This window comes from Aquila chrysaetos, chromosome 10 (genome assembly GCF_900496995.4).
Source record: "Aquila chrysaetos chrysaetos chromosome 10, bAquChr1.4, whole genome shotgun sequence".
Lineage (NCBI taxonomy): Eukaryota > Metazoa > Chordata > Aves > Accipitriformes > Accipitridae > Aquila > Aquila chrysaetos.
The window spans coordinates 34,720,152-34,746,159 of NC_044013.1; the positions used below are offsets into that span (position 1 = coordinate 34,720,152).

At 41.4% G+C, this 26,008-nt stretch overlaps 1 protein-coding gene across 4 annotated transcripts in view; it reads left to right on the forward strand.

The window, feature by feature from the left end:
* The window catches only part of ZZEF1 (zinc finger ZZ-type and EF-hand domain containing 1), a 60,742-nt gene extending 43,211 nt beyond the window's left edge, over nucleotides 1-17,531 (forward strand). For all 4 annotated transcript variants that reach the window (XM_030029047.2, XM_030029048.2, XM_041126629.1 and 1 more), the window contains 13 exons: nucleotides 671-867; nucleotides 1,450-1,569; nucleotides 2,861-3,049; nucleotides 3,426-3,526; nucleotides 4,062-4,197; nucleotides 5,247-5,606; nucleotides 7,481-7,624; nucleotides 8,517-8,685; nucleotides 10,600-10,698; nucleotides 11,462-11,627; nucleotides 13,159-13,309; nucleotides 13,856-13,927; nucleotides 14,423-17,531. In XM_030029047.2, the coding sequence (XP_029884907.1) occupies nucleotides 671-867; nucleotides 1,450-1,569; nucleotides 2,861-3,049; nucleotides 3,426-3,526; nucleotides 4,062-4,197; nucleotides 5,247-5,606; nucleotides 7,481-7,624; nucleotides 8,517-8,685; nucleotides 10,600-10,698; nucleotides 11,462-11,627; nucleotides 13,159-13,309; nucleotides 13,856-13,927; nucleotides 14,423-14,497 (1,979 nt within the window). In that variant the 3' untranslated portion in view covers nucleotides 14,498-17,531. The remainder of the gene's footprint in view (nucleotides 1-670; nucleotides 868-1,449; nucleotides 1,570-2,860; nucleotides 3,050-3,425; nucleotides 3,527-4,061; nucleotides 4,198-5,246; nucleotides 5,607-7,480; nucleotides 7,625-8,516; nucleotides 8,686-10,599; nucleotides 10,699-11,461; nucleotides 11,628-13,158; nucleotides 13,310-13,855; nucleotides 13,928-14,422) is intronic.
* Nucleotides 17,532-26,008: the final 8,477 nt, after the last annotated feature.

Below are 26,008 nucleotides of genomic sequence, written 5' to 3' on the forward strand. Positions count from 1 at the left end.
GAGCTAGATGCTGCCTCCTGGGGCCCATTTGTTGTACCAGAGGGAATTTTCTTCCCGTATTTCACCTTGTTTAAAAGTTAGTCAAGCTAAACGTTTAACATATAACAAATCAGTTGGATTTCTAGGAGTGAGGGCTTTCAGCTTTGGCATACATGACCTATTAATCGTGAAGTTTATAAAGCAAAGGTTGTCCTAAGATTTGACTATTGAAGTTGTTTAAAAGACACTTGGAAAAATCAACAGACTAAACTGCTTTTTGATATTGAAGAATGATTTTAATATAAAAGCTCCCCCCCCCCCCACTGTGACATTTTAAACAGTAAGATCAGCAAGATTTATTTCCTCATATCAATTGCAGGACAATTTTCCCCATTTTAATTGTAAAATACAACTTGCGCTGCTTTGTGTGCTGTACTGTTTATGTGCAAGTATGTGCAGACAACCAGCTGTTACCAGAAGTTACCTAGGAGTTTTTTAACTTGCACTGAAAAATGAAATGTTTTCTTGACTGTTCAATGAATCTGAGATACTTTTAGTACAAGACCAGTATTAGAATGTACTTCATGTGTGGATAGTGTTCATGTCTCAGCCTACTCGTATCTACTGGTAAGAGATGATTTCACAACATTTTAAGATGAACCTAGTGAATTGTGTTTTTTCTCTCTTGTAGTAAAAGACTATCAGTTGATTCAGAAATGTGGACAAGAAGGCAGCGATTCCCAGACCCAGCTGAGACAATACCTCCAGCACTTTGTTCTTATATCCACACACCTTCTGCAAACCAGCATGGACAGTAGCTATGCTGAGGCAGTGGAAGCAACTTGGGTCTTGTCGCTCGCTCTAAAGGGGCTTTACAGAACACTTAAGGTATCTTTTGCCTGACATGTATAATATAATAGATAAATAAAAGCTGGTGTTCTACCTTGTGCTACAGGAACTTGGGTATTGACTAAGCACATTGGGGAGCTAACAGCTGTGTTTCTCTCACAGCTGGCTCCTTTTATCCCCTGTCTGTAGAGGGTTGAAAATGTTGCTAGGTTTTAAATAGCATTCGTGAGTCTGAGTTGAATGTTGGATTGCTTTTCCTCTGTGAGGGCTGACCATTCATGAAAGCTGAAGAAGAAATTTATAGGGGTAACACTTCATAGAGTGAAGCTCACTTGCCCCTTTTCTTACTCCTGAAGTATTTGAAGAGGGGATCTGTATTTTTTTGGACTGTCAGAGCAAAACAGAAATCCAATTACTACTGCGTGTATATCATGGATGATACCCTTATGGTATTTGAAGTGGGGATTTGTATTTTGGGTTTTTTTTAGCAAAATGAAAGAAAAAGATTCCCAACGTAGTTCATCTGGGCAGGAAGTTTATCTGAGGCCATGTGATAAGACCTTGCAAGCATTGTGATGCATTGTTCCCTTTTGACTTGTTTATCTCTGTGTCTTTGTGTAGATTCATGGCTTTAAGGAGATCCAAGCTGCCTTTCTTCAGTCTGGTTTACTCAAGCTTCTAGTGAAGAAATGTAGCAAAGGAACTGGCTTCAGTAAGACCTGGCTTCTCAGAGACTTGGAGGTAAGAAAAATTATGTTTTGTAAAAAGTCAGGCTTCATGCAGTGGCATGAAAGGTTATGACACTGCACTTCCCTTTTGTGAAGAAGGTCTCAAGAGTATTTCTAATTAGTCTTTATAAACATGTTCACTTAACTGTATCCCTGAATCTGCCTTCCTCTGTCTGTCACAATTGTGTAGATAATAGTCTAACTTCTTTAAAGCAGGAGCTGATTTTAATTAATCTAAATGTATTTGAAATAAATTTGTAAGATGAGGCATTAATCACCTACTCGGTTTCTTCTACGAGTTTTATTTAGACTGTTCGTGAAAATTCCATTCTTCAATTTAAAAAATAACGATCTTGAAGAACATTACTTGCATTACTCACTGACATGTACAAGTTATTACTGTAGTGCAATATAGGAAGATCGATATTCATGTGGGAACATTCTTTCTGAATGTTTGTTAATTGCTGGAAGATAAGTGTGGTTCAACTGTCAGTTATGTTTTATCATAGGCAAGAGTTGTGTTAATTTGTACTCAGGATGGTAGCAAGGAGAGAGAGAAAGAGTAAAACCCTGGAATTCCTCTGAAAAGTTGCCCCAAGTGGTTGGTTAGAAATACTGCAGAATCAGATCTGGACCATGGGATCTTCCTGCCTCCTGACCTAGAGCCAGAGAACCAGCCCTGACCAGAGAGGTCTCCCATCTTCCTCCCCTTTGGGCAGCATCGTACCAAATGAGTGTTCTTCCCTGAGCACTAAAATGTCTCGCCATAGCTCTGCCCGCATTACTCCTCAGAACTGAGGCTACACACTTCCTTGGTCCTCCAACTTGTGTCAATGTTATTTTCTTCCTGTAATGGGTACTAATGTTGTTGGCTGTGGTGAAGCCAAAGGTACGTTTTCAAAGGAGAAGAGTGTGTAGGGGCATCGCTGGCTTTTTGGTGATAGTCACCTCTGCTCTGTTCTTATCTAAGAATCCCCAAACCTTGATGTACTGAAATGGTTAAATAATTATTTTCTCAATTTTTTTTACACTTTTGGCTAATTACTTAAGTTGTCTTTGTAGCAGCCTGGAAGGTGTAACTTATTTGTGAAGTGGGAAGTGGTTTGGTTTTGTGTTTTGGGGTTTTGTTTTGGGTTTTTGTTGTTTGGGTGGGGTTTTTTTCTTTTTGTAGGTGCTGCTTCTTTTTAGAATAGCATGTGTTAAGCACTGTCCAAGTCATTATAATGTTCTTATAAAACGCTCTTTGCAGATACACTAATAATATCTGCAGCTGTCACACCATATGCTACCTTTTTTCTGTGTAGATTTTGTCAATAATGCTATATTCCTCAAAGAAAGAGATAAGTTCCTTGGCTGAGCGTGAGGATACTGAACTGGAAGAAAGGGAACAAGATCAAGATGTGGAACAGCCCATTGTTGGCCCTGTTGATGTAGAGCAGAACAAACTTGATCCTTTGGAGGGTTTGGATGAAGCCACCAAAATATGCTTCTTGGTACTTAAACTTAACTTTACCTCCTTTGAAGTTACTGTGAATTTGCTAGTTGCATAAAATACTGGGTAGTTTATATGGCTGTTTTTCTTCTAAATTTACAGAATATGGGTCTATGATTTCGATCTATCATTATCTAAAGGAAATAAACTAGAACTACAGTAATGAACACTACAAAATCATTATAAAGCTTTTTGCTAAATTACTTTTCATTTTTATTAATCCAGACATTTAGTTCATTCTCTACCTATGTGATAAGTGGGATAATAATACGTAGGTCATCCTTAAAGAAACTCGTCTTTCTTTCTTTCTTTTTCCCTTGTAATGTCATCTTTTCTTTTCCTTTTTTTTTTTTTTTTTTTTTGGTCTCCTTGCTCAGATGACACATGATGCACTTAATGCTCCTCTCCATATCCTTCGAGCCATGTATGAGTTGCAAATGAAAAGAACAGATTCTTTTTTTCTGGAAGTTCAAAAGAGGTATGTGAAAGACTGGGCCCAGCAGAAAAACAGTTACTAGATGTGGGTGGTAACCTAAAATCTAATAGGTGCTGAATAGAAATTGTTCCAAGGATATGATTTGGTTTTCATGTGTGAAAAAGTAAGGAAATAAACTCCTGCTAAGTTGTATTTATGGAAACAAGTCACCATCTTCTGAAATATGTTGCATGTTCTTTTCAATATGATAACTCACATAAGAAGATCTACTATGTCTCTAAATTACCCTAACTGAGGACAAATGGAGAGCTTACATGTGGCTTCTAGTAATCAAAGCATGTCGTGGAGCAACCATGTTATCACACTGATGAGCAGTTTTATAACATTTAAAACCTTTGACTTGTTGGAATAGGGAAGCTAGTTAAAACAATCTGATAAAAATAGGTAGAGTTTAATGAATCTTTCGAAAACAGAAGGTGGGAATATTTAATTTGCATTTAATTGCACTAATTTAGTTTGCATTACTTTCAAAACACTTTTGTGTGTTTTATTTTTTTTTTCTTTTGCCACTTTTAAGGTTTGATGGAGATGTAATTACAACGGATGAGAGGATCCGAACACTGGCTCAGAAATGGCAACCCAGTAAGCGTTTGAGGTTGGAGGAGCAGAGTTCAAAAGCAGTAGATACAGATATGATCATCTTACCATGTTTGGTACGTGCATCTTTCTCCACAAAAAGGAGCAGTTGTGAAATAATTAATTTAGGCATTGAGTAACTTCAGTTTTGTTTAGTAATGTCAAACTGGAGACTTTAATATCTGAAATAATCTGTTGTTAATGTTTTATGTCAAAATTAATGAGCAGGTACAACAAGAAGCAAGTACTTCCTCCTTGTAATTTCTTCCTTAAGGAAGTAAGACAACTTGATTCTCAGGTCAGGAGAACAGATTGTGATTGCACACTGTAATTTCCTCTCTTCATACAAGAGAGATCTAATTACTGTAAGCTTATGCCCTAAGTGTTACTGTTTTAGCATATTATTGTTATCTTACAGTAATTTCAGCAGAACAAGGAAGCAATGAATTTGTCTTGTAAAGTAGACACTACACTTGCAAGCTTTAGGTTTTGCATTCAATAGCATGGTCCCACAGCTCTTTGCTTTATTTTGGGTGCTGATTCCTGGCTGTGTGGTATCACCAGCTCAGTTGTCTATCAGTTGCCTAGCAAAGTGGATCAAGGGCTTTGTGAAGTGGTTTACAACAGCTTATGTAGAGGCTGTGAAATATCCACCCCTCAAAATTCTTCAAACTTAACTGGACAAAGCCTTGATTTTGAAGTTGGCTCAGCTTTAAGTTGGATTTGGACCAAATGATCTCCAAAGGTCCCTCCCAATTTGCCTCATTCTGTGTCACAAATAGCATGGCACTTTGTTGCTTTACCTCTCTAGTGAGCTTGAATTAATGCTCTTGGTTAGAATTCTAACTGCTGTTTCCACTCGTGTGTACAGTCATGAATACATCAGCGTATAGTGAAGTCTGTTGACATAAACAGTCTTTTTGAGGAATTCTGTCCCTGTAGGTGTGTGAGAGATCACACTTTTGTGTTCTTTGATGCATCTGATTTTCAGTCTGTAAACAGCAAATTCATTTGTAAATTCAGCTTGCAGTCTGATGGACTGGTCAGATATCTAAACATAAGGAAGTAAATTGTTGAGAGCCTATTTTCAAACTTGCCTTTTTTTTTTTTTTTTTTTTTTTTCCAGTCAAAGCCTGTGCTCTGTGATAAAGCAACAGAAGAAACCAATCCGGTCGCCCAGAAACTGATAACCAACACAGAGAGTGATCTACAGCTTAGTTATGCCAAGCAACGTCGCACTAAGAGTTCAATACTCCTGCACAAGGAGCTGGACTCTAGAAGTAAAAAGGCTGTGAGGGACTACCTGTATCGTGTAAATGAGGCAACTGCTGTTCTTTATGCGAGGCATGTGCTGGCATCATTGTTAGCTGAGTGGCCAGATGACGTGGCAATAAATGAGGAAATCCTAGATCTTAGTGGACCAGCCCATATGACATACATACTGGACATGCTTATGCAGCTAGAGGAAAAGCAGTTATGGGAAAAAGTAAGTGGATTTGACTTATGCATGTGAACAAGCCCTGTGCCTGCATGCCACGAGACTCTAACAAAAATACTTGCAGTTCCTTTCTTAAAGTAAATTGAAACTCCAAAATTTAAATTAGTTCTGAAAAAGCAGTTGGAATCTGTCAGTGTCTTAATGTACTGATTTTGTTAACAGAAAATGGAAAAACTAGCTCCGTGGAGACAACTCTTTCAGTTATGAGAGCGCTATATGGGAAAATAAATCTTATAGGGAAATTGGTAAAATAGGCAGTCTGTTTTGAAAGCTGCTTTTTGTTAGATCTCAATGTGTATATTGTAATACCTGCTACTCCATTGATGAGCTGACTGTTACCGTGGTGGAAGCGATCTTGGATTTATAATAGAATGTTGTAATGAAAATGTCAGCTCAATGCTTCACAGCAGTTGAAGCAAATCAAGTGCTGGGAATCTTCAAAGGAGGAATTAAAAATTAAGCAGAAGGCATCAGTATGCCACTATATCAATAGTATGCTGTCATCTGGACTACGGCATGTGACCTGACTCCCTCATCTCATTTAAAAAAAAAAAAAAATAATAAAAAGAAGATTCAGTACAACTGGAAGAGGTCTGGACAATAGTGGCAGGGATTATTATAGCCATGGAATAACTTCAGTATCAGGAACCAACTAGTTTTCTTCGTCCTGGATCTTTGCCCTGTGGGGACATTGAGGGAGGAGGAGTAATGAAAAAGTCTGTTCCTCTTTCTCTGTAGTTTTAAAACAGTAAGCAGCATACAAAAGTTAACAGCAAGTATTATTCACTGGCCCTCCCAGTAAGAAAACAAAGGAGTGTCAGATTAAGGTAATAAGTGGCAGGTCCAAAACAAACCAAAAGAACTGGTTCTTGACACAGTATGTCATTGAAATTGTTGCCACAGGGTGTTTATAGAGGTTCAGAAAACGATGGGATGAACTGATAGAATAAAGATCTGTTAAGGCATATTAAATACAAAAACGTAGCCTTTGTCTTGGGCTATTCTGCAAGTGTGTGGAGGCAAAGAACGCATTCAGGGAACGATGCTACATACTGCCTTTGTTTTTTAAACTCCTTTTCCCCAAGAAATCAATTTTTGGCCGATTTGGAGATGAACCTTTTGCTCTGAGCTAGTATTATGTTTTATAGGGGAGTTAGAAAATTGCAGGTGAAGAGATATAATAGATTGCTATAATGACTTGGAAAGGGCCTTGAGTAGCAGGATTCTTGATTCAGAGCTTTTGTGCACTTTTGAAAAATAAGAAAAAGCAGAGACTCGGGTTGTTCTGAATTATCATTTAGTGTGTTCTGATAGACTAAATGGTATTTATTTGTATTTTTAAAGACAAAGCTCTTGCATCTAGTGCTTTCAAACACTGCAGTCACTTAACTGATACTTAATCATTCCTTCTTACGCATCCAGTTGTACATTTTGAAGGCAAAACCATATGATATATTCTACTCAAATCAGAACCTGTAGGTATAGAAGGTAAAGGTGTCTGTTTAGTATGTTAACAACTTTGTTAATCTTCCTTGTTTACAGCTTTAGTTTACTGTTAATTACTTTATGGATTAGCCTTGATTCTAGCATTTGTGGAAAGAGATGTAGCTAATAGCTCTCATGTTTTTATCAGATGAAGACTGAAAGATCTGGAACAGAGGTAGAGTAAAATCTTTTGCAGTTATGGAGATGACGCTTGTAGACATCATTTGTGAATTTGTCTTTTTTCTTGCTAGTAGCTCGATTCTCTCTTCCAAAATGTTGTGTGGCTAGAAATGACTCGTGTCAGTTATCAGCATGTATGTTTGTAAATGTTGTTTTGATAGCAAATTGTATTTACATGATGTGTTGCTTCTCTCCAGATTCTACAGAAGGTACTGCATGGGTGCAGTGAGAGCATGCTAGGAACGATGGCATTGACAGCTTGCCAGTTCATGGAGGAACCCGGAATGGCAGTCCAGATGCGTGAATCTAAACATCCTTATAACAACAATACTAATTTTGAGGTAAGTTATACATGCATTACAGTGCAGTGGATTTGCATGACTTGACGACTAGTTGAAAAACATCAAGGTGGTTGGAGCAGAAGTCTCGCAATGTACCATGTGTGTACCCGTGGGCCTTCTGTGCTTGAAGCACCTGTGGAATATCTATTCAGTCTTGCTTTTGAAAAAGCTGATGCCAGATGACTGAGGCCTTGCCCTGTAAAGAAATGTGTTCAGTAAGGCACTTTAATGTAGTCCTAATTCAATCACGTGAAAAGTGCATAACTCTAAATGGTTTTACTATGCATGTGTTTGAAGCAGATCATATTCTTAAATGGTTTCAGGGCCTTAATGAGCAAATTTTTCTACCCTTTCATCCAAAGGTCTGTTTCAGTTGGCCTGTTACTTCCTTGTGCTGTTAGACAAAAGCTAGGAGTGGAGTCTTTTTTTTCTTGTATTTCTCATTTTAGACTATCTTCTCCTGACACAAGCAGTTTCTGATTTTCTTTTCTTGATACTGTTTGAGAGCATTTTTCTAATACAGTTTCGTAAGTCTCTCTCTGGGCAGTCTTGGGATTTTTAATTTCCCTGCAGCTCTGACTCTTCTGATTTTTATTTTTAAAATGCATACAAACCTTTAGGTTCTGGCAATGAGATCAGTATCAGCAACAATTACCGCTTTTAAAAAACAAAAACATGGCTAGCAATTAATTTTACATGCTTAACAGCTAATGCAAACAATAGGCCATGCTTTACCTTTGTTAAATTAGCTCCAGATGAAAATATCAAAGAGGTTTTTTTCCCATGGAGATGCTGTAATATTTGTTATATCTCCCTTGTTTATACAGTGAAAGTTAAGTAGCTTCTTGGTAATGTAGCATTACTGTATGCAAAGATCATGTTTATTTCTTAGGATAAAGTTCACATTCCCGGTGCTATCTACCTCTCAATCAAATTTGACTCTCAGTGTAATACGGAAGAAGGCTGTGATGAGTTGCTCATGTCCAGCAGCAGTGATTTCCAGCAGGACCGGCACAGCTTCAGTGGGTCTCCGCAGAAATGGAATGATTTTGAGCTTCCAGGTGAATATGCAGTATTTCAAAGTGCAAATGTATAGGATATTGCTGGTATCCAGGACTCTTGAGAGAAACTACTGAAAGATGACAGTTAAATACGGATGTTCCTGAGATGTGTGGGAAAAGAAAATCCTTTTCTTGTCCCAGTCTGTTTGCTCTGATGTGCTGCTCTTGTATTTGTTTCTTAAAAGTAGGCTTATCTGTTGTTCTGCTACTTGACCTTTTTTTTCCATGCCTCAGTCAAAGCATGCACTTAAGTGCTGGAAACAAATTTTGATCTTGATTCTGTTCTAACACAGTCCTTGTTCTGCATGATATTCATTTACATTGTTTCTGCCTTGTCTTACTTTCCACAGGAAGCACACTTTAAAAAAAAGATAGGCTTATCTCTTGTCTCTGTGCTATACTAGTGCTCAGAGCAAATAAGGAGTGTGTGCCAATGCCTCGTCTCCAGTTGTTGCCACAGAGCATAGCTGAAAAAAAAAAAATCAGTCTGAGCTTCAGTCAGTATTCTCTTAAGTGCGGTTTTGATAATGCAGTAGCAAATGCCAGTGAGCTGAAGGACTGCATGGTCCCATGCCTTTTACGTTAAGTTGTTTTAACCCACTGAGCGCTGTGGCATTGCAGGAAGCTTTTGACTTCAAGTACTGTCAGTAGCTGTAAATAGATTTAGGAACTTTCTTAGCAAAGCGGTTTGGGTTACAAGATGCTAGTTAGAAGCAAATCTGTGCTCTATGGAAATACTTCGGATTTTTATGAACTTCTTTCTGTCCTCCTTTTCCTCCCAAACAGTTGCAGAGATTTACCAAGAAACTGAACTTTGAGGCCCATTGTTTTGGAGCAGCCTTGGCCGTGAAACTTGAGTTTCACCTTTTGAAATGTCATTTCCAGCCAAGGCTGTCTGGATTAAAGCTCTTGATATCACTCAGCAGGCTTTAGCTCAAACCAGGCATTTGAAGGCTTCTGGGCTTTTCATTTGATGGCAGGGCTTTCTCAAGACCCCTAGGAGTAGGAGAGCGCAATGGCTCCATTTCATGATGAAAAGGGGAACAGGTTTTTAGATTTTTTTTTTTTTTTTTTTTTTTTTTTTTTTGATCCTAAAAAATGTTTTCAAAATTATTCTTCTTCATGAAACTTTGAAAATTCTGCTTCCTGATGAAAACTAGCATGCTTGTCCCAGGGTGGTAAGATTTTTCATGGAACAGAAGGAAATTCTAAGTTTTAACCAGATCTAATATTACAGAGCAAAATAGGTAAGGATATGTTTTGTTTAGCATTACAGCTAACTACCAGTGTTGATCTCTGTTAAGGTGTAGATGCTACAATGACAAGAACTTCTTGAATGTTCCACTGCCTGATTGTAAAATGGTCAAACATTTTGATAGTTCTTCCACTTCTAAGTGGTTACGTTTAACAATTTTGTTCCCTAGAGTAAAAGGGTGCAATTTAATTTTCTGACATGTAAAAGCAGTACAACTTTACTTTCACATTTTTTTAACCTTTTGTTTAATGGACTGTGAACTTGTCTGCCTGTAAAGGTTCTTTTTTCATAAGTCATAAATGATCCATAACACAATTGGAAAAAAGAAGTTTAACTGTGTAATGGTATACAACTGTGTAATGGTATATAAAGAAACCAGAGTTTCTTTAACTCCCTCTTTTTCTATGTAGTTGACAAAAATATAAGAGAAGTTATCCTTGTAAGTATCTTTACACAGTGGAAACCATTCTGTGTTTTGCTTCAGCCTCCTGTTTATCCTACTGTTCTGTGATTTCATAATTTACCAAAAAGATCACCTCTCTTGAATGACGATATCTAGGATTAATTTATGACAGACTTGTCATTTGAATTGTATTTGTGATAGCAAAACTCACTCAGGAGGTAGTAATGTGGATTTTTCTTCCTTCCCTTGTATGCAGGAGACACACTCTATTACCGATTTACTTCTGACATGAGTAACACTGAGTGGGGTTATAAGTTTACAGTGACAGCAGGTCATCTTGGAAGGTTTCAGACAGGTAAGCACTGCTCAGAAGGTATTGGAAAGGACTTTTTGAAGTTATTTTGCTGAGCTTTGACAGACTTGTGGTTATCCTTTTTTGACTTAGAATTTGCTTTCTCCAATGTTTTGGAAATAACGTGATTAGTTTTGTTCAAGTTGAAACTTGACTAATATCTCTTACTTGCTGTGACTTTTATGCTAGGAATACCAAATCTTCACAGAGACTTGGAGATAACAATTATAGTCATGATATTTGCATTCAAAGTCTCATTATATGACAGTAATTAGACACAGGGTGTTGTAAACACTTCAGGGTGCCGTAATTGGAAACAGAAATAATTGTAATTGTGTTTTTAAAAAGTAGTTATCCAGTAAAATAGGCTGGTTCTGCATCTAATTTCTAGATATAGTATGAAAGGTTTTGTTAGTTTATTTTAGAGTTTATTTTTAATGAAGCTGAGGCTGGTGGATGATTTGCAATCAGCAAAGCTCTACTGCATATCACATAATAGTGAAGACCTGTGTTTTGTTTGCCTTATTTGAGGAAAATTTTAATTTCAGGTAGGATTCTTCCTAATTTTTATCTAAGTTTTGCCCCAGAAAAGACTTGCATTATCAGGATGTAATCTAGAATTATCTCAGATTTTTGTTTGGTATTTTTCTTTGATATTTCTTGCTTGCCAGAGCAATACTTAGTATATGGAGAAGAGAAAACTGAATGTATGAACAGAATGGGTCCCTGCAAAAGCAACAGCTGTTTGAATTTTTTTTTTTTCCAGGGTTTGAAATTCTAAAGCAGATGCTCTCTGAGGAAAGGGTAGTTCCTCACCTCCCACTGGCCAAAATCTGGGAATGGCAGGTCGGGGTAGCATGCCGTCAGACTGGTCACCAGCGTTTGAAGGCTATCCACTTGCTCTTGAAGATAGTGCAGTGCAGTGCCCAGAGGTAAGTGCACTGTTCTACGTTGTACACTAAAAGGCAAAGGGCAGGAGAAGAAAAAGTGACTAAGCTGATAGTATTTTGAAGCTAGAAAACCATGATTTGAAGTAGGTATTCTTAATTTGCCTTTTGGATACAGTTCACAGGGCCTTGTTAGCAGAAACTTACTCTAAGGGATTTTTTGAAAACATTTTCTCTTCTTTCTTGGCTTTTTTAAAAAAGGTCCAATGAATTCAAATGTGGTTGTAAAGAAAAAAAAATCACCACGAAACAGGACAAAACACAGATTTCCATTTTCTAGAAACTTATTCTCTTTGTATTAGTTATACTTCAGAATTAAGGTGAGGATGGAATAATAAACTGGTGAAATGATGATCTAATTCTCTATAAAGTAAATAACTTTGAAATTATTATTTTTAGTTGTACTGCTAAGCATGTAATTGAGTTTTAGAAGGGATAGGTGTGCTAATGCTTAAGTGTGTATGGCATGGGTATTTCTTATGAAAATACACATTCAAAAAAATGTTGAGCTTTTATAGTGTTTTGCAAACGTGTATAGTCACATTAACTCAATGGAAATGCTGGAAACGGACAACAGTGCTGGAAAGCTGACATTTATCTCGGTTATGTCCTTTCAGTTCAGAACAAGCAAAATCATGAAAATAACAGCATCCTACTAGCTTACTTTGATAAAGAGAAGTCAAAAAGTATATTCACATATAGTGATAAAAATGGACAATTGCATAAAACCATTGCTTGACTCTCTGTAAATTTTAGGTACACCAATCAGCATCCAAGTCTGAAAAACTGATTTTGGTATTACTTGTAATCACGGATTTATTATTTTTTCAAGTTCCCATAGGTTTTTTTTTCATCAGAAAATGTCTGCTTTGTTATGTGGACAACAAATTTAATTGCTAAAAGATCAAGTCTCCATTGTGCTTATAATATTTAATATTTTTCTTGTGTTAATCTGATGGTAGATTCTGAAATTGAGTTTCCCTCCTTTCCCCCTACTGAGCGATATGTATCATCCTGTCTGTATAATAAGTGACATTTGGGTTAGCTAGCTTTAACTCAGGAGTAGGAAGGAGGCAGGGCTGGAATTGTTTGTAAAGCTTTTGTCAATTTTTGTCTGTCTGCCTGCCCTATACAAGGGCATCACCGGTATTGTATAATTTCAAGCAGTGGAGCTAGAGCATTTAGCAAAGTGATATATATAGTTATTTTAAAGTCCTCATTTCAAGAGGCCATGCGGTTTTAGAAAAGTCATTTAGGCATATTCATGGATATAAGGTTTTCTCCACTTCACTGATTCAGAATGAAATTAATTGTGCTGAAACACCTGACTGAATTGAGATTTTAAAGTAGTTCTTCTGTTTCTTCCTTTATTTATACATGTAACTGTCAAAACTGTATGGTTTTGTTCTCTTAAATTTGTTTGGTTTTTTGTCATTCCCCCCCGTCCCTGAAACAGGCATAAGATCATGGTTACTCACTACTTCATCACTGTTTCATTTGAATTACTTTTTTTCAGGGACTGTGACCTCACCTTGTTGAAGCCACTTTGGCAGCTTTTCACCCATATGGAAAACAACTTGTGTCATGACATGGCCAAGCCTGGTATTCTCCTTCCTCTTCATCGTGCACTTGCAGAACTCTTCTTTGTTACAGAAAACAGAGTTACTGTAAGCAGTTCCTGTATTTGTATCCCTCCTCTCCCCAGTGCTATGAGTGATACGTAGTTCAGTGTTAAACTAAATGCAGTTTTCCTTTATCATGGCAAAATTCATCAGAGCTTTAGAAACGTTAAATGCTTCAGAAACATTAACAACTTTCTCTTGTGGAGTCTGGTAGCAAATTTTAGTAGAGGGGCATACAGTTGCCTTATCCATCATGGGACCTTAAGTAATAGTCATGACTCTTCCTTGTGCAATTAAGGCAGCAGGCCCTAAAACCGCTCTTTATTCTGAGAGGAATGCTGATTTAATAATTAATTTAAAGGTATTTGAATGTGGTTTTCCTTGAGTTGATTTTGAACATCGTATATGAATGGTCTGTAATGACCTTATTTCAGTGGTCACAAACTGTGTTCTAGTCCAGGAGAGTCTTGTGTGTAGTTCTGATACCTTTGGTTCTTGGCACTGCTATAACGATCAGCACTTTAATGTTAACTAGTAGGATGATATCTTTGGTAGAAACATTGGTGTTCATTGAATGCTTTCTGGCTGCAGGAGCTTGGATCTCTACAGGAGTATTTGCTTGCCTTAAATACTGAAGATCATCTTCATCGCTGCACAGCACAGGTAATAAGATTGCACAACCCCAGAGATGTGTGTTTTTGTGGTATTTTTTCTGGCAGACAGAGATAATGAATAATTTCTGATGGCCCAGTGGAGTTTTATAAAATAGACATGAATGTACTTGGGCTTCACAATACCATGACAGGCCTCCTGAAATTCGTGAATGAACTACGCACAAATGCTGTTCTCATTTAATAGTCAGATGATGTGCCACAAACTGGCTGTTGGGTGTAATCAGGTATATCTGTTTTACCAAACTGACCTCTCAACTGCCAAAACATGGAAATGGGGAAGGGGGCTGGTCTTTCAGCAACTGGAAATGCAATTGCCTTGCTGAAACTGCCTGGATGCGTGACAATTCCTGCAATACTAGGAGATGACCAGGTAGAAACGGGATGGTTATTTATCTATTTCTGTTTAATTTCATACAACATTTCTTTACAGTTTTGGATTGGGGAGAATCTTTGATGTGACTTTGTTTTTCCTTCTCTCTTCTAGGCCCTGAAAAACATTGCTGCTATCAGCCTTGCCATTAACTATCCAAACAAATCAACAAGTTTCTGGAATGTTTAATACTGGCTCAGGCCGGAGTGCATGGGATAGAGTAGTTTGTCCATAGGAACCTTGGAACAAACATCTTAACTCCGTTCAGGAAAAGTTCCTTCAGCTTCAGTGTATGAGCACTCTGCAGCCTTCCTTCCTTCCACCTTGATGTAGAATTTGTAAAAGTAAAAGCGCACTTCAATGAAAAAGCACATCTTGAAGTAACTCACATGTCGCCTACAGTTATGTATGCACATATTGTAGCATGTTAGAGTAAACAGAACAATATTTTTTTTTATTCAGAGGAAGTAAATGAAAGAAGGTAGCTGAAGTATGAGAATGGAAGGCCCCCGCATTGGTATCATCTGCTCCCAAGGAAACTTGATTGATGGAACGTGACAGCTTTGAAAATACTGCTGAACTCGGAGTGATGCCGTCAGCAGCATCTATTATATATCACTGAAGTGAAATAGGCAAACGAGAATCTGGTGGGCAGATGCAGAAATGGTCCACACTTGAATCCTGTCATGTTTGCTTTTGCTTTGAAGGCTACTACCCAAGGAAAAGAATTCTTACTAAACTACGGGTTCTAAAACAAATTCTGGGTGATTCACATAGCAGTTGAAGGATTCCAGTTTCAGAGCATCCTCGTGCAAGAGGTTAATGTTTCTCCTGTTCTTTGATTCGATCAGCTGGATCATCTATTCTTACCTTAATTTATCTTCAGTGTGTTATTCTAAATAGTATATTATTCTAGTGCAGAGAGCAAAGGCTGGCCTCCATTCACGAAGCAGTGGTAATATGAAGAACTGAGGAACTTTACATGTTTCTTGAAGATCACATCTTTATGAGAAATTATTCATGAGGCTTTTTTCTTTTAATTATTTCAGTACTAGTGGCTTAGGAGGTCCTTCTTGGCAACGTTGGGAACCTGGACTCCCAGCACTCAGGGTGGGGGTTAATGATCGATCCAGTCTTACCGTATAGAGCAATAACTGCATTACTCTTATTGAACATGGAATGAATTGCAGACCTTCTATGCTGAAATAAATTGGCTTTCTTCCTGCTCAACTACGCTGGTTATTCCCTTTCCAAAGAGTTAAAAAGAACATAGAAGGATTTGGGGGTGTATTTTGTATCCTGTTATACAGTATGTAGAGCTGGTCTTGTCAGGTATGAATTCGGAGAACTTTTTATGCTAATTACTTTCTTCTTCCCTTCCTCACCTCAACCTTAGGGTGTGAAGAAAAGGCAACCAAAAGCTTCAGTAGTAACTGAATGCAAGTTGTGTAAAGGCAGTGGCTCTGTCAGAAGGGAATGTACTTACTGACCTTGCTTGTCCAAAAGGTGAGTGGTGCCTAAATAGCAATGTGCACAGGAGCACCACTTTGGGGGATGACCTCTGAATTGATGGTCTTATCAGCTGGGGCTGGAATTTTAAGGGTGGTCCAATCTCCCTCTGAGAGGGAAACATGCAGTAATACATCCCCTGGTTTTTGGATGGCCTCTAGTGCTGTAGTTAAAGATGTTTTCACTTCTGTTCAGCCAGGTGAGTGCAAAGTGAATGCTTCTTCAGGGAATGAGGTTGAATCAGAATGTGATTATTCTGCCTGAAAGACTTAAAACTGAAGACCAAGGAGCACTATGCTGAAGCCATTGCCTTCAGGAGTGGAGTGGCCCTCTTAGCAAATGAGAATGCCAGAATTCAGGAAAAACGTACTGTTTATCAAAGACTGAAAGGAGGTGGAGAGATACTGCTCTGAAACCTCTCCTCGAGTATACTGTAGTTGAAGGTTAAAGCCCATCTTCCTTCCTGAATGAGATCCCGATGGGAAGGGAATTGTCAAAGTTGTGGCATATCTTTAACATGGATCATTTTGTTCTCACATCCGAGTAACGTATTTGAGTTTGCAGTCTCACTGCAGGGGTGTCCAAGAGACCCCTGAGGAACCAACTGTTTCACACTATCTAATAGTGTGAACAGATTCTGGGAACGGGGAGCTGCTGCACCAAAATGAGACATTCTAAAGTCTACTTTAGGGAGTCGTATCGATGGGACAGGTGAGCATTTTGAAATTGCTCTTCTTGAGCAGTAGGACTTTCTATTCACTGCCTCAGTGTGAATCCATGGCTAAGCGGTCAAGGATATGCAATGGGCTGATTTGCTAAGGCATGTAGCATGCTGCTGAGATCTGCCTGTTTTAGTGAAAGAAGGCTTTTTTTCTTTTTTCGCATCAGGGATGAAGACTGTAAATAAACCATTCATAGAACCTGTCATGGCTCTATCATATTCACATTTTTTTCCGTTGGACTGTCTTTTTGCTTTCTGTATGAAGATATGAGGCTGCAAGGATGACACAGGAGTGGCCAGCGTTCCTTACTAGGCGTACCACTTAACTTACTCTACCAGCAGTAACTGGCCTTGTGAGTCAGTCGTCTTGCCCTGAAGGGACTGTCTAGGAACAGTGTCCACTAAATATAATTTCTACCCACTAGATGGAACTGAAGGACTGTGACCTGAGTTGACACTGAATCTGTTGCTGCCTTACAACTCAATCATTCATTACAGATTTTTTAAAAGACAAGAAACACTGATTTTTTTTTTTTCTTCTGATAGTTTTAAAGAAAGAGGAAGAGAATACCAATAATGAATATTCATGATCAATCATATTTTGAAAATCCTGCAGCAGTTCCAAGTGGATGCAGATGATACTATTGAATAGTATAAAACTGTCTGGAAAACAGGTATGCTGAAAAAAATGTGCCTAATATAAAAAAAACAAAAAAAGTTGTCCTGCCTGAATCACCTATGATGTGTTTAAAACAGACCATATTGTTCCTAATAATACATTTGACTTGCTTTCATTAAACACTTAAAAAAGAGAGTTTTATAATTTCTTTTCTTACGGGTTTACTACTTTGCAATTTTTATCAGTTGTTTAAAATATATCAGACCGTTAGATTTATTCCAGTTCAGTTCAACATGTAAAAAGAAAGCTACAGATGTGGGTAAAATATGCAAATGAAGAGAAATATATTGTAAAAATTCTATAAAAACAAAGTACAACACAGTGTCTGGTTTTTTGTTTGCTTTTTTCCGCTCCTCACTGAATGTTAAATGTTTGAATTTGCAGTGAGATCCAGGGGTTTTCTTATGAATCTTCATTTTCAGTGCCTGTAAGCAAACCCGCTTTTCCTCATGTGGTTAGTATATATCTGATATTGTATTGAACTATGCAGGATACATACTTCTGGAGTCACCTCTTAAATTCCAGCCCTGCTGTTTACATTCCAGTGGCCTTATCCTAAAAATGAAGTTTTCCTGTGGATATCCATTGGTTTCAGTGCCTGTGTTTGTTTACTTTCAGACCTGAAACACACATCCGGAGCCCCAGATGTGTCATGTTAAGCTGAGATTTGTCTTAGTATCTCTTGATTCGAATTAGTGGTGTTTAGCAGCAAAGGTGCTTGTACCTACCTAGTCCAATGGCCTTAGTTCAAAAGCTTATTTACCTTGGGTTTGGCTCAAGGAAGGAGTTGTTCAGGGAACTGTAAGTGAGGGAGTTGACATCTCTCTGTATCTACCTAAAGCTCTAAGTTGTTTCCACTGGTTCCATGTGCTCAGATAATGGTCTTATTAGGTAATTGTATTAAATGCAAATAAATAGTATGATTGTGAAGTTGTGGGAGAGTGGAGACCATTGCCTGTGACAACCAGGTTTGAGGTTTCAGCCGGTGTAAGCAAGGTGATAAATCTCACAAACTCAGTTTAATCTGCTATTAAATCTAGTGTGGTCCCAGTCATTGAAATGTAACAGAGGTCACAACCATGACATTCGGGAACCACTGTTCTTCAGATCAAGTTAATTAAGACTGTTCTTTCTTCCAAGAGGTCAAAATTAGGCTGCCAGCTAACTTATAAGTGAGTGACATTTTTTAACCTACTTTTAGGAGAGCGCTACACTGTTTAAAACAGAACTGGCCCAAATGTATTGAGTTTTCACAGCCTAGCTCAGATGTGATGTTTCCAGTGGGTCTTGTATCTTTGCAAACATTAGGGCAAGACCTGCCCTTTTATACCCTTTTAAATCTGGAGTGACCGTCCACATATCCATTAGGGTACCCTGCTATAAAATCTGGGCACATTGGAGCAAAGCAAGGCCCAATAATCTGCTTTGGTACTTTCCTTTCCCTTTCTAACGATGAATGTGTTTTCTTGTAACCAGAAGTGAGTGGTGTCGGCTATCTGCTGGGGAAGCCACCAGCACGAGCATCATACCTTGTTTTCAGGGGACAAACAACATCCGCAACCATGGGAGCCTATAAAAAGCATGACCTGGTCTTTAGGTAAAGCTACTAGAATGTTGGAAAACAGATTAATATATGTAAAGAGGATGCTTTTCAACATTCAGCCAGTTAGTCTGTAGGAGGTCAGGCTGGATAATAACTGGAACAAAGAATGTGCATTAGTAAAATGGCCTGGAAAAACAGGAACTGTGCTGGGCTTTGTAGGGGGAAACAGAAATCTGGCCCACCTTTGAATTTAAAGCAAAGAAGTCAATTCCGATTCAAGTGAATAAGAGAGAAATCCACTGTGAATAGGGAAGGAATTAAGTAAGAGGTGAAGGAAGTAAGATTAAAGCTCATTCTTTCCATGATGGTCAGGTCTAATTTAATCGGGTCTATTCTGCAGTAATCTTTCCTGATTTTTACCTAAGAAAGCACAAATAATAAAAAGCTGTTAACTGGCTCAAACCCAGGCTGCAGCGTTGTGGTGGGGCTTATACATGGGTGTGCAGCCTAAGGAGGACTAAACACTTAGAAAAAAACCCAAAACCTTATTTCCTCCAACTGGAAATTTCAACAAGCATTCATGAAAAATAGATGGAAATCTCAGACAGTTTTGTAGTGGTCCTTAGCATTTAGAGATTCATTCTTTTTATATTCAAGGGCTGAGAATGTTTGGATTTAGGGAACACGGGAGAAGAATTGGAGGAAGGATAACTGGACTGTCTTGGAGACAGGGTCTTTCCACCTAACTGTTAGGTAGTTTGCTGGGGACTTTATCCTACTAATGCTTTTCTGACAACTTTAAATTTTTTTTTTTTTTTTTAAGCTGGTTTCTTGCTTCCATTCCCCACTTTACTGTCTGACTTTCCATAAATCTTACAGCATTTTTTTTTTTTAAAACATTTGCAGTGCAAATAATAAATATTTAAGCTTGCATTGCATGGAAAAAGTCAATTTTATGAAAACTAAAGAAATGTAAAATTGAAGCACCTGCAAATATTTGTCAGCGGTACCTTCTCTTGCAGGCTTATTTCCAAAACACTTTGTTAGCATCTCCTAGCACCTGTTTCATCAAACGTGCTTTCTCCAAACCATTTTGATACCCGCATGTGCACATGAGTGAGTGCTAGACGAGATGCTCCATTTCATAGGCACGGTGTGGACTGTGTGACCGTGTCTGGCACTGAATGCCCTCTCCTCTCTTCGCAAGCACTTCGGGGAGTGTTCCCCATCCCTACCTGCAAAGAGGTTTGGCAAATCTCTACCTGTAAAAGAGGTTTTACCTGAAAAAAAGGTGTTTGGCTAATTGTGGTGAGCTTAATTGTATTCTCTCCTCTGAAGGCTCTGGGCAGTGACTATAGTAATGTATTTTCAGTTTTCTTACTTTTGTGACCTGCTTTAGTGCATCTCTGTGCCTTGCTGCAAGTTCCCCCCAGAGCCACGTTTTGTGGCTCCTTCACTTGGCAGAGATGAGATGTGCGGCGTTTCTTTGGCGATACAGAGAGAACTGGCACTTGGGCTTTCTGGTAGTTTCTGAAGATGGCCCTTTGCTGCTTTCAGATGGTGTTTGCTCTTTTCCAGGAGGTGTTGGTAAGGTCGGTGCTAAACATCACACCTTCTTCCTACTTCATGCCTTATATCTGACATGCAAAATTCTCTTTAGCTCTTTGTAATGAGTCATTCCCCTTATCTTTAACGCACTTCTGTGGAGCTGGGCTGGGAGCTCAGCTTTCACCTTGCTGCCTTTCAGGCACCACCCAAAGATTTTAACCTTGTCAACCGCATAAAACTTCTAGGAACCAACAGAACACCTTAGGGGCCTCTAAAGGAGCTGCCGCTCTGCTCATCTAGTGGCATTGCTGCTGCATCAGGAATGTGGACAAATGCAAAACGAAGTGAAAAGAGGCAAAGTGACACGCAGTGTGTTTCGGTAGTTATTTTATTTCAATATATTCGCCATGTGTTTTTAGCCAGACCCAGTAAGTTTCCTCAAACTATGTGACAGAGTTACTTCTGTGCTGTTGGAGAGCTGCTGAGTGTAGCTCTGGGAGGGGTGTGGGCTCTAGTGCAGTTACTGCCATCAGACTCCAACTGATGAAGCTCGGTCTGAATTTCTGGGTGACAGATCCCATGTCAATGCCTGAGGAATCATAGGAAATGCTTCCCCTTATGACTATCCTTTCTAATCAGTAAAAGCATCCTATACAGATTTTTCTTACTCCAGTAAGTTGTCTCCTATAATAGGAGGACTTCAATATGCATATGTAGCTAGACATTTATTAGGGCTTCAGTTCATCACCATGTTTATCTTGGATTAAATTAAGGTGTAATCTTAAGCACATCTAGTTTAGCGTTTAAAGGGAGGCTTTAAATTGGTTTTGTTGCTTTGGAGCCCAAACAGACCGCACTGTTGATATGAAGTTTACAAATTGTATGGCTTTCTCTTCCATCCAGCAAAATCTGCAAAGGCAGAAAATAAAAGATGAATTCTTGAGTCAGGAGAATTGTTGAGTCAGGGGACCTTTACTCTCATCAGCTTGCTCGAGAATAAGTCATGTCTGCATTTCTTACCCTTCTCCTTTACATAAACCACCCACATAAAACTCATTAATCAAAAATGTCAATGGTTTCACAGAAACCCACCCCCCCACACACCTTGGGTTTTATGTTCCTCAGAGTAGCAGCTTGGGCTCTTTTTCTCCCCACCAATTGTATTTTTCTATTTTTTTAAATGTTTTTGTTCTTTCATACTCTGATTGTTAATATTTAAAGAGAAAAGAGCATTTCATCCTCCATGGGGTCAATTTTGGATACGCTGCTGGGTTTTAAACAACATCACTTTGCCTTCAATAATTGTCCTTCCTGCATTGCTCTGAAAAATTGTGTTTACCTCCACTTATTTGCCTGTCTCAAAATACACCGTGATGTGTTTGATCTTTTGGCACCTTATTTTTCTGTAGAAGATGTCTCAGCTTCTTCAAAGCTGATGGCATCTCAGAGGGTGTGCTCTTTGCTCGCCGCCCTCCCCAGCACGCCGGCTCGTTGCTGCAGCTTCTGTGTTTTCATTCAGTCGAGAGAGGCAAAGCTCTCACGGAGGCAGGACCCGGGGAGCTGAAAATAGTTGCTTTATTTACCAGAAACTCAAAGGCTCTCCGAGAGTAAGACAAATCCCTCCTGAATTTTGCACTAATAATGCTTAAAACCAGCAGAGCCTGCTGCTGAGAGGTTATAGCTTTTCTTTAATTATTAAGTCTGCACAGAGGCGAGGGGGGGGAAATCCTTGGATGAGGAGTGTGGACCGATGTCCTGGAGATCTCACTGCCTGTCCCCCGTGCTTGCCAGGTACTGCAGGAATTAGAGATGCTGCTCTGCTCCGCGAGCAGCCAAAATAGGGTTGGAAGGGCATGAGAAAGGTCTCCCCGTTTCCCTGGGGGGTTTTGCCTGCTTTCTTTCCAATGCTCAATGCCCCTTCGTGCCCCCTGGGCCAGCAAAGGTTGCAGGGCAGCTGCACGCAGTATAAGCGCCATTGCTGCTATCGCCTGCCACAGGGTGAGCGGCGGCGGCTGCTGCTAGAGGGTTTCTTCTGCAAAAAAATCACGCATTTACTTCCTAGCTCGTTGCCTCAAGCACATCCAGAGCCCTCGCCAGGCAGCCGAGGCTCGCCAGCTGGGAACAGCGTGTCCCATCGTAGGGACCGGGAAGCGCCTGTTCTTGGTAGAGCGACAGCCGTGGCATACGGCCTCGGCAGGGCCGCCCGCCTCCGGAGCGGCTGCCGGCGGCCCCGCGGCACCGGGTGCACGCCGCCAGCTCTGCCCGGCTCCGGCAGCCGCGGCCCACGGACCACCGCGGGGGAAGCCGGGTGCCTGCCTGGGCTCCTGGGGGGTCTGAGCGCGGGTCGGCTGGAGACGCACTGGCTTCCGCAGCTAAAAACAGCTCTGCAGCTTCTCTGGGTTGCAAACCCTGTGTGTGTCGCTGTCAGGACAGCTCTGCCCTTTGCAATACACGTTTTATTCCTGGGCTCCTGAGCAGGAGGTACTTTCTTCCCTGGGGGAAAGTCCTGCTCTTGATTTTTCCTCAGAAAGCAGCCCGCTACTCCTTGCCTCGCCTTGTGAGCGCTGGCATTACCTGGGCTTGTGTCGGTTTCGGTCCCCCCCCCCTCAGGACGTGGCTCCTGGCACACAGGTGACCCACCAGTCATTTTATTGCCCCGATGGATGCAGCCGTGATGCCACCACAGGCTGCCGATGCCTGCAATCTGTCGTCTGCCCAAGGCAGCCTTTGGCTTTTTCTCCTTTAAGACTTTTCCTCCTTTGAGGATTTGGGAGAGTGGCAGAGCCTCACCCGGTTTAGCAAGACTTCAGCCCGGCTTGAGCTAACAGAGACCGGAGAGTGGCAATCACTTCACTTGCACAGGTGTAAGCGGCAGGTGACCGTCTTAACTTGACTTCTGGCTTCTGATTTTCACTCTGCCCTTTGCACGAGGCTGTTGGGAGGCTGGTGGGGGAAGAGGGCAGATTCCTACTGCACCCATAAAGCTGCCTGCAGTCTCCTCTTCTGTTTCGGGGACTGGTTCCCGCAATGTTCCTGCGGTTGCCCATGTAGCATCTTGTGGTGTTGAGAGCTGCCGTGCTCTGGGCCACCCTCCGGCTGCCAGAACCTGAAGGGACAGACATCACCACTTGCTTGTTCTCTCAAATATCCCTCAGGCTCCTACGCTAGCCCTGAAATAGAAAATTTGCTTGCCAGTGAGGTCTGGGCTCCTCTTACCCTGGGCTGCCACGAGCTGCAGGTGTGTTCATGTGGCATTGAGTGGCTGTATGTGGAGTCATGCAGTTGTTGGCACTGATCCATGGCCTTAACTACCAACTAGTCTTTTAGTAAGTTTCGGGTAAGTCAAAACAGATTTGGCTTTTGTGTCCCACCACCCGTCCCCCGGCCCCAAAGCCGCCGGCTCCCCAAGCCTTGCTCTGCCCTTGCGGTGGTGCAGCTTGGCCCTCTGATCTTCTCTGCTGGTGGCACAGCCAAACTCCTGGCTCAGATGTGTCTCCTTTGGCCGCGTCAGATGTCCCAGCAGGTTCTTGCCGAGCCAGACCTCCCCGCTTTCTGCAGGGGATGTAGGAGGAGAAAGGCAAAACAGGAGCCTGTGGCTGTTTGGGGATGCTGCACCCCCGGACCCAGCGTAATGGCTCAGGTATTGAGTCGACCGCTGTTGTTCATGGTTTTGCTTTCAGCGCTGCCGTCACGGCTTCCCGAGCGGCCGCACAACATGGCAGCAGTACTTCACCTCTCCCGTTGCAGGTGCCTGGCATGGGAGCAAGGGAGGCTTGAGGGTGGCATCCAGCTAAGGCACCAGGCATTGCACCTACACTCCGCACCCAAACTTCGGAGGCTTCTACAAGCCGGCAAGCATTAGCCCCAGGTGGCGACTGCAAATGGTGATGCTGGAAGAGCAGCATCCTGGCAAGGAGAGCTGGAGGAATCCCCAAAATAAACCATCCCTTTGGGGTGCCTGCTGCAGAGCCGGGACCCTGCTGTGTTGCTGGGATTGATGGAGCAGCCCCATGCGCAACCACCTCATTTCCACAGACCACCGAGAAACCCCAGCACAGCTCAGCCCCTGGGGGATGCTGGAGGCGGCAGGTTTGTGCCTGGAGCGTGTTCCCCTCGTCCTGCTTTTTCAGCTACTGCTGGCCACGGTGGCAGCCCCAGCACCTTCCCAGAGAGCCCTGCCAGCTAATAAACTGCTTTTAATCTCTAAAGAAGGTCCTTTGTGCAGCCTTTTGTCAACAGGGCCTGTCCCATTGCTATAGCTACGGCCCTTTTGCCGCCGGACACACCTGTTTGTTTTTCCAGCTCCTTTCTGTTGCCATCAGATTTCTCTGCCGCCTAAATAAAAATACTGAGAAAAGCCCTGCCCTGGTCCTGCGCCCTTGTCGCCCTTCCCGATTAAGGAAACTCCTCACTCCCCTGGGACTGGTTTTCTGCAGGCAACAGCCTTAAACCAGCCTGCTCAGCTAGGGCCCCTCGGCACAGCTTTGTTCTCTGGCTTTTACCCTTAAAATTACTGTGCTCGTGGTAGAGCGGAGCTGGAGACGGCATGGTTTGCACTAAGGTCCCTGGGCAAAGCAGACACCTTGGGAACGGCAGGGGATGGTGATGTCCCCATAGCCTGTCAGCAGGAATTTTGCAGGGGTTTAGTCACAGAATCTCCCCCCCCCCCCCCCCCCCGTATACCCCCCCCCCCCCCAAATTAGTGTTTTTGGGATATTGGCCTTGTGCACCTGTGTGGGCAGCAGGAACTGCCCTGGCTCCTGGGCTGCAGTGCAGCGTGGAGCAAGGGGTTTTTTCCCCCAGAGCACCCAGGCCCTGTGCTGTCCCCAGCACCAGGAGACTTCCCAGGGATTTGCATCACCCTTCAGGGACATTAAAAAACCGACATTTATATATACTGGTTTCATGAGTTGCGGCTGCTGTATGCCCAGAGAAAAACACCCAGAGGTAGAAATGATCTTGGGGGAATTTCCCTTCATTTGCAAACCTTGCCCCGGTGCAGGGTGTTTCTCCGGTACCAGGTTCAGGAAGGTAATTTGCGATGGATATCAAAAGCACTTCTATGAGCAAAGAGGGCTTATCTTGATCTTTATTGGGGCAACTCGACCATAAGCATCCTGCTTTTTTCTTCCTGCGTTTCATTTCTTCCCCCACCAGATACAGCTGAGGTTTGTGCCTGGCACCAGGGCTGTGGGATCCACCGTTTCGGCACGACTGAGCTGCCAGTATTTGCTTTCCCTGCTCCACGTACCGAACCTCGGTGCAGCTGAGTCACGTTCTCTACTGCCGGCTGACTCACCGCCGCGCCGAGATCGCCGGGAAACCTCCGGAGCCAGGCAGAGAAACCCACCCCTGGGCTGCGAGGTTTAATCCCACAGCCCCAGAGCTCCAGCCCTTTCCGCTGGGATGCAAAGCGATGCTGAAAAGGAGAGGGAGAAGCCTCGGGGGACACGCAGCCCCAGCCGGGCACGAAGTCGTGATGGTCCTGGTGACAAGGATGGGCCGGAGGCAGGGAGCAGGTTTCCAGGATTTGGCCCTACTTTTGTGCAAGCTGGCAACAAAACAATTAAATGAAACCTTCTCCTTTTTTCACCTGAATGTTAGTGCTACCTATTGTCCTGCAGCTTTGGCATTGCTTCTAAATATTTAATGTGTTGGAAATTGTATTTTTGATTAATGTGATGTATTTGGTACATGGTG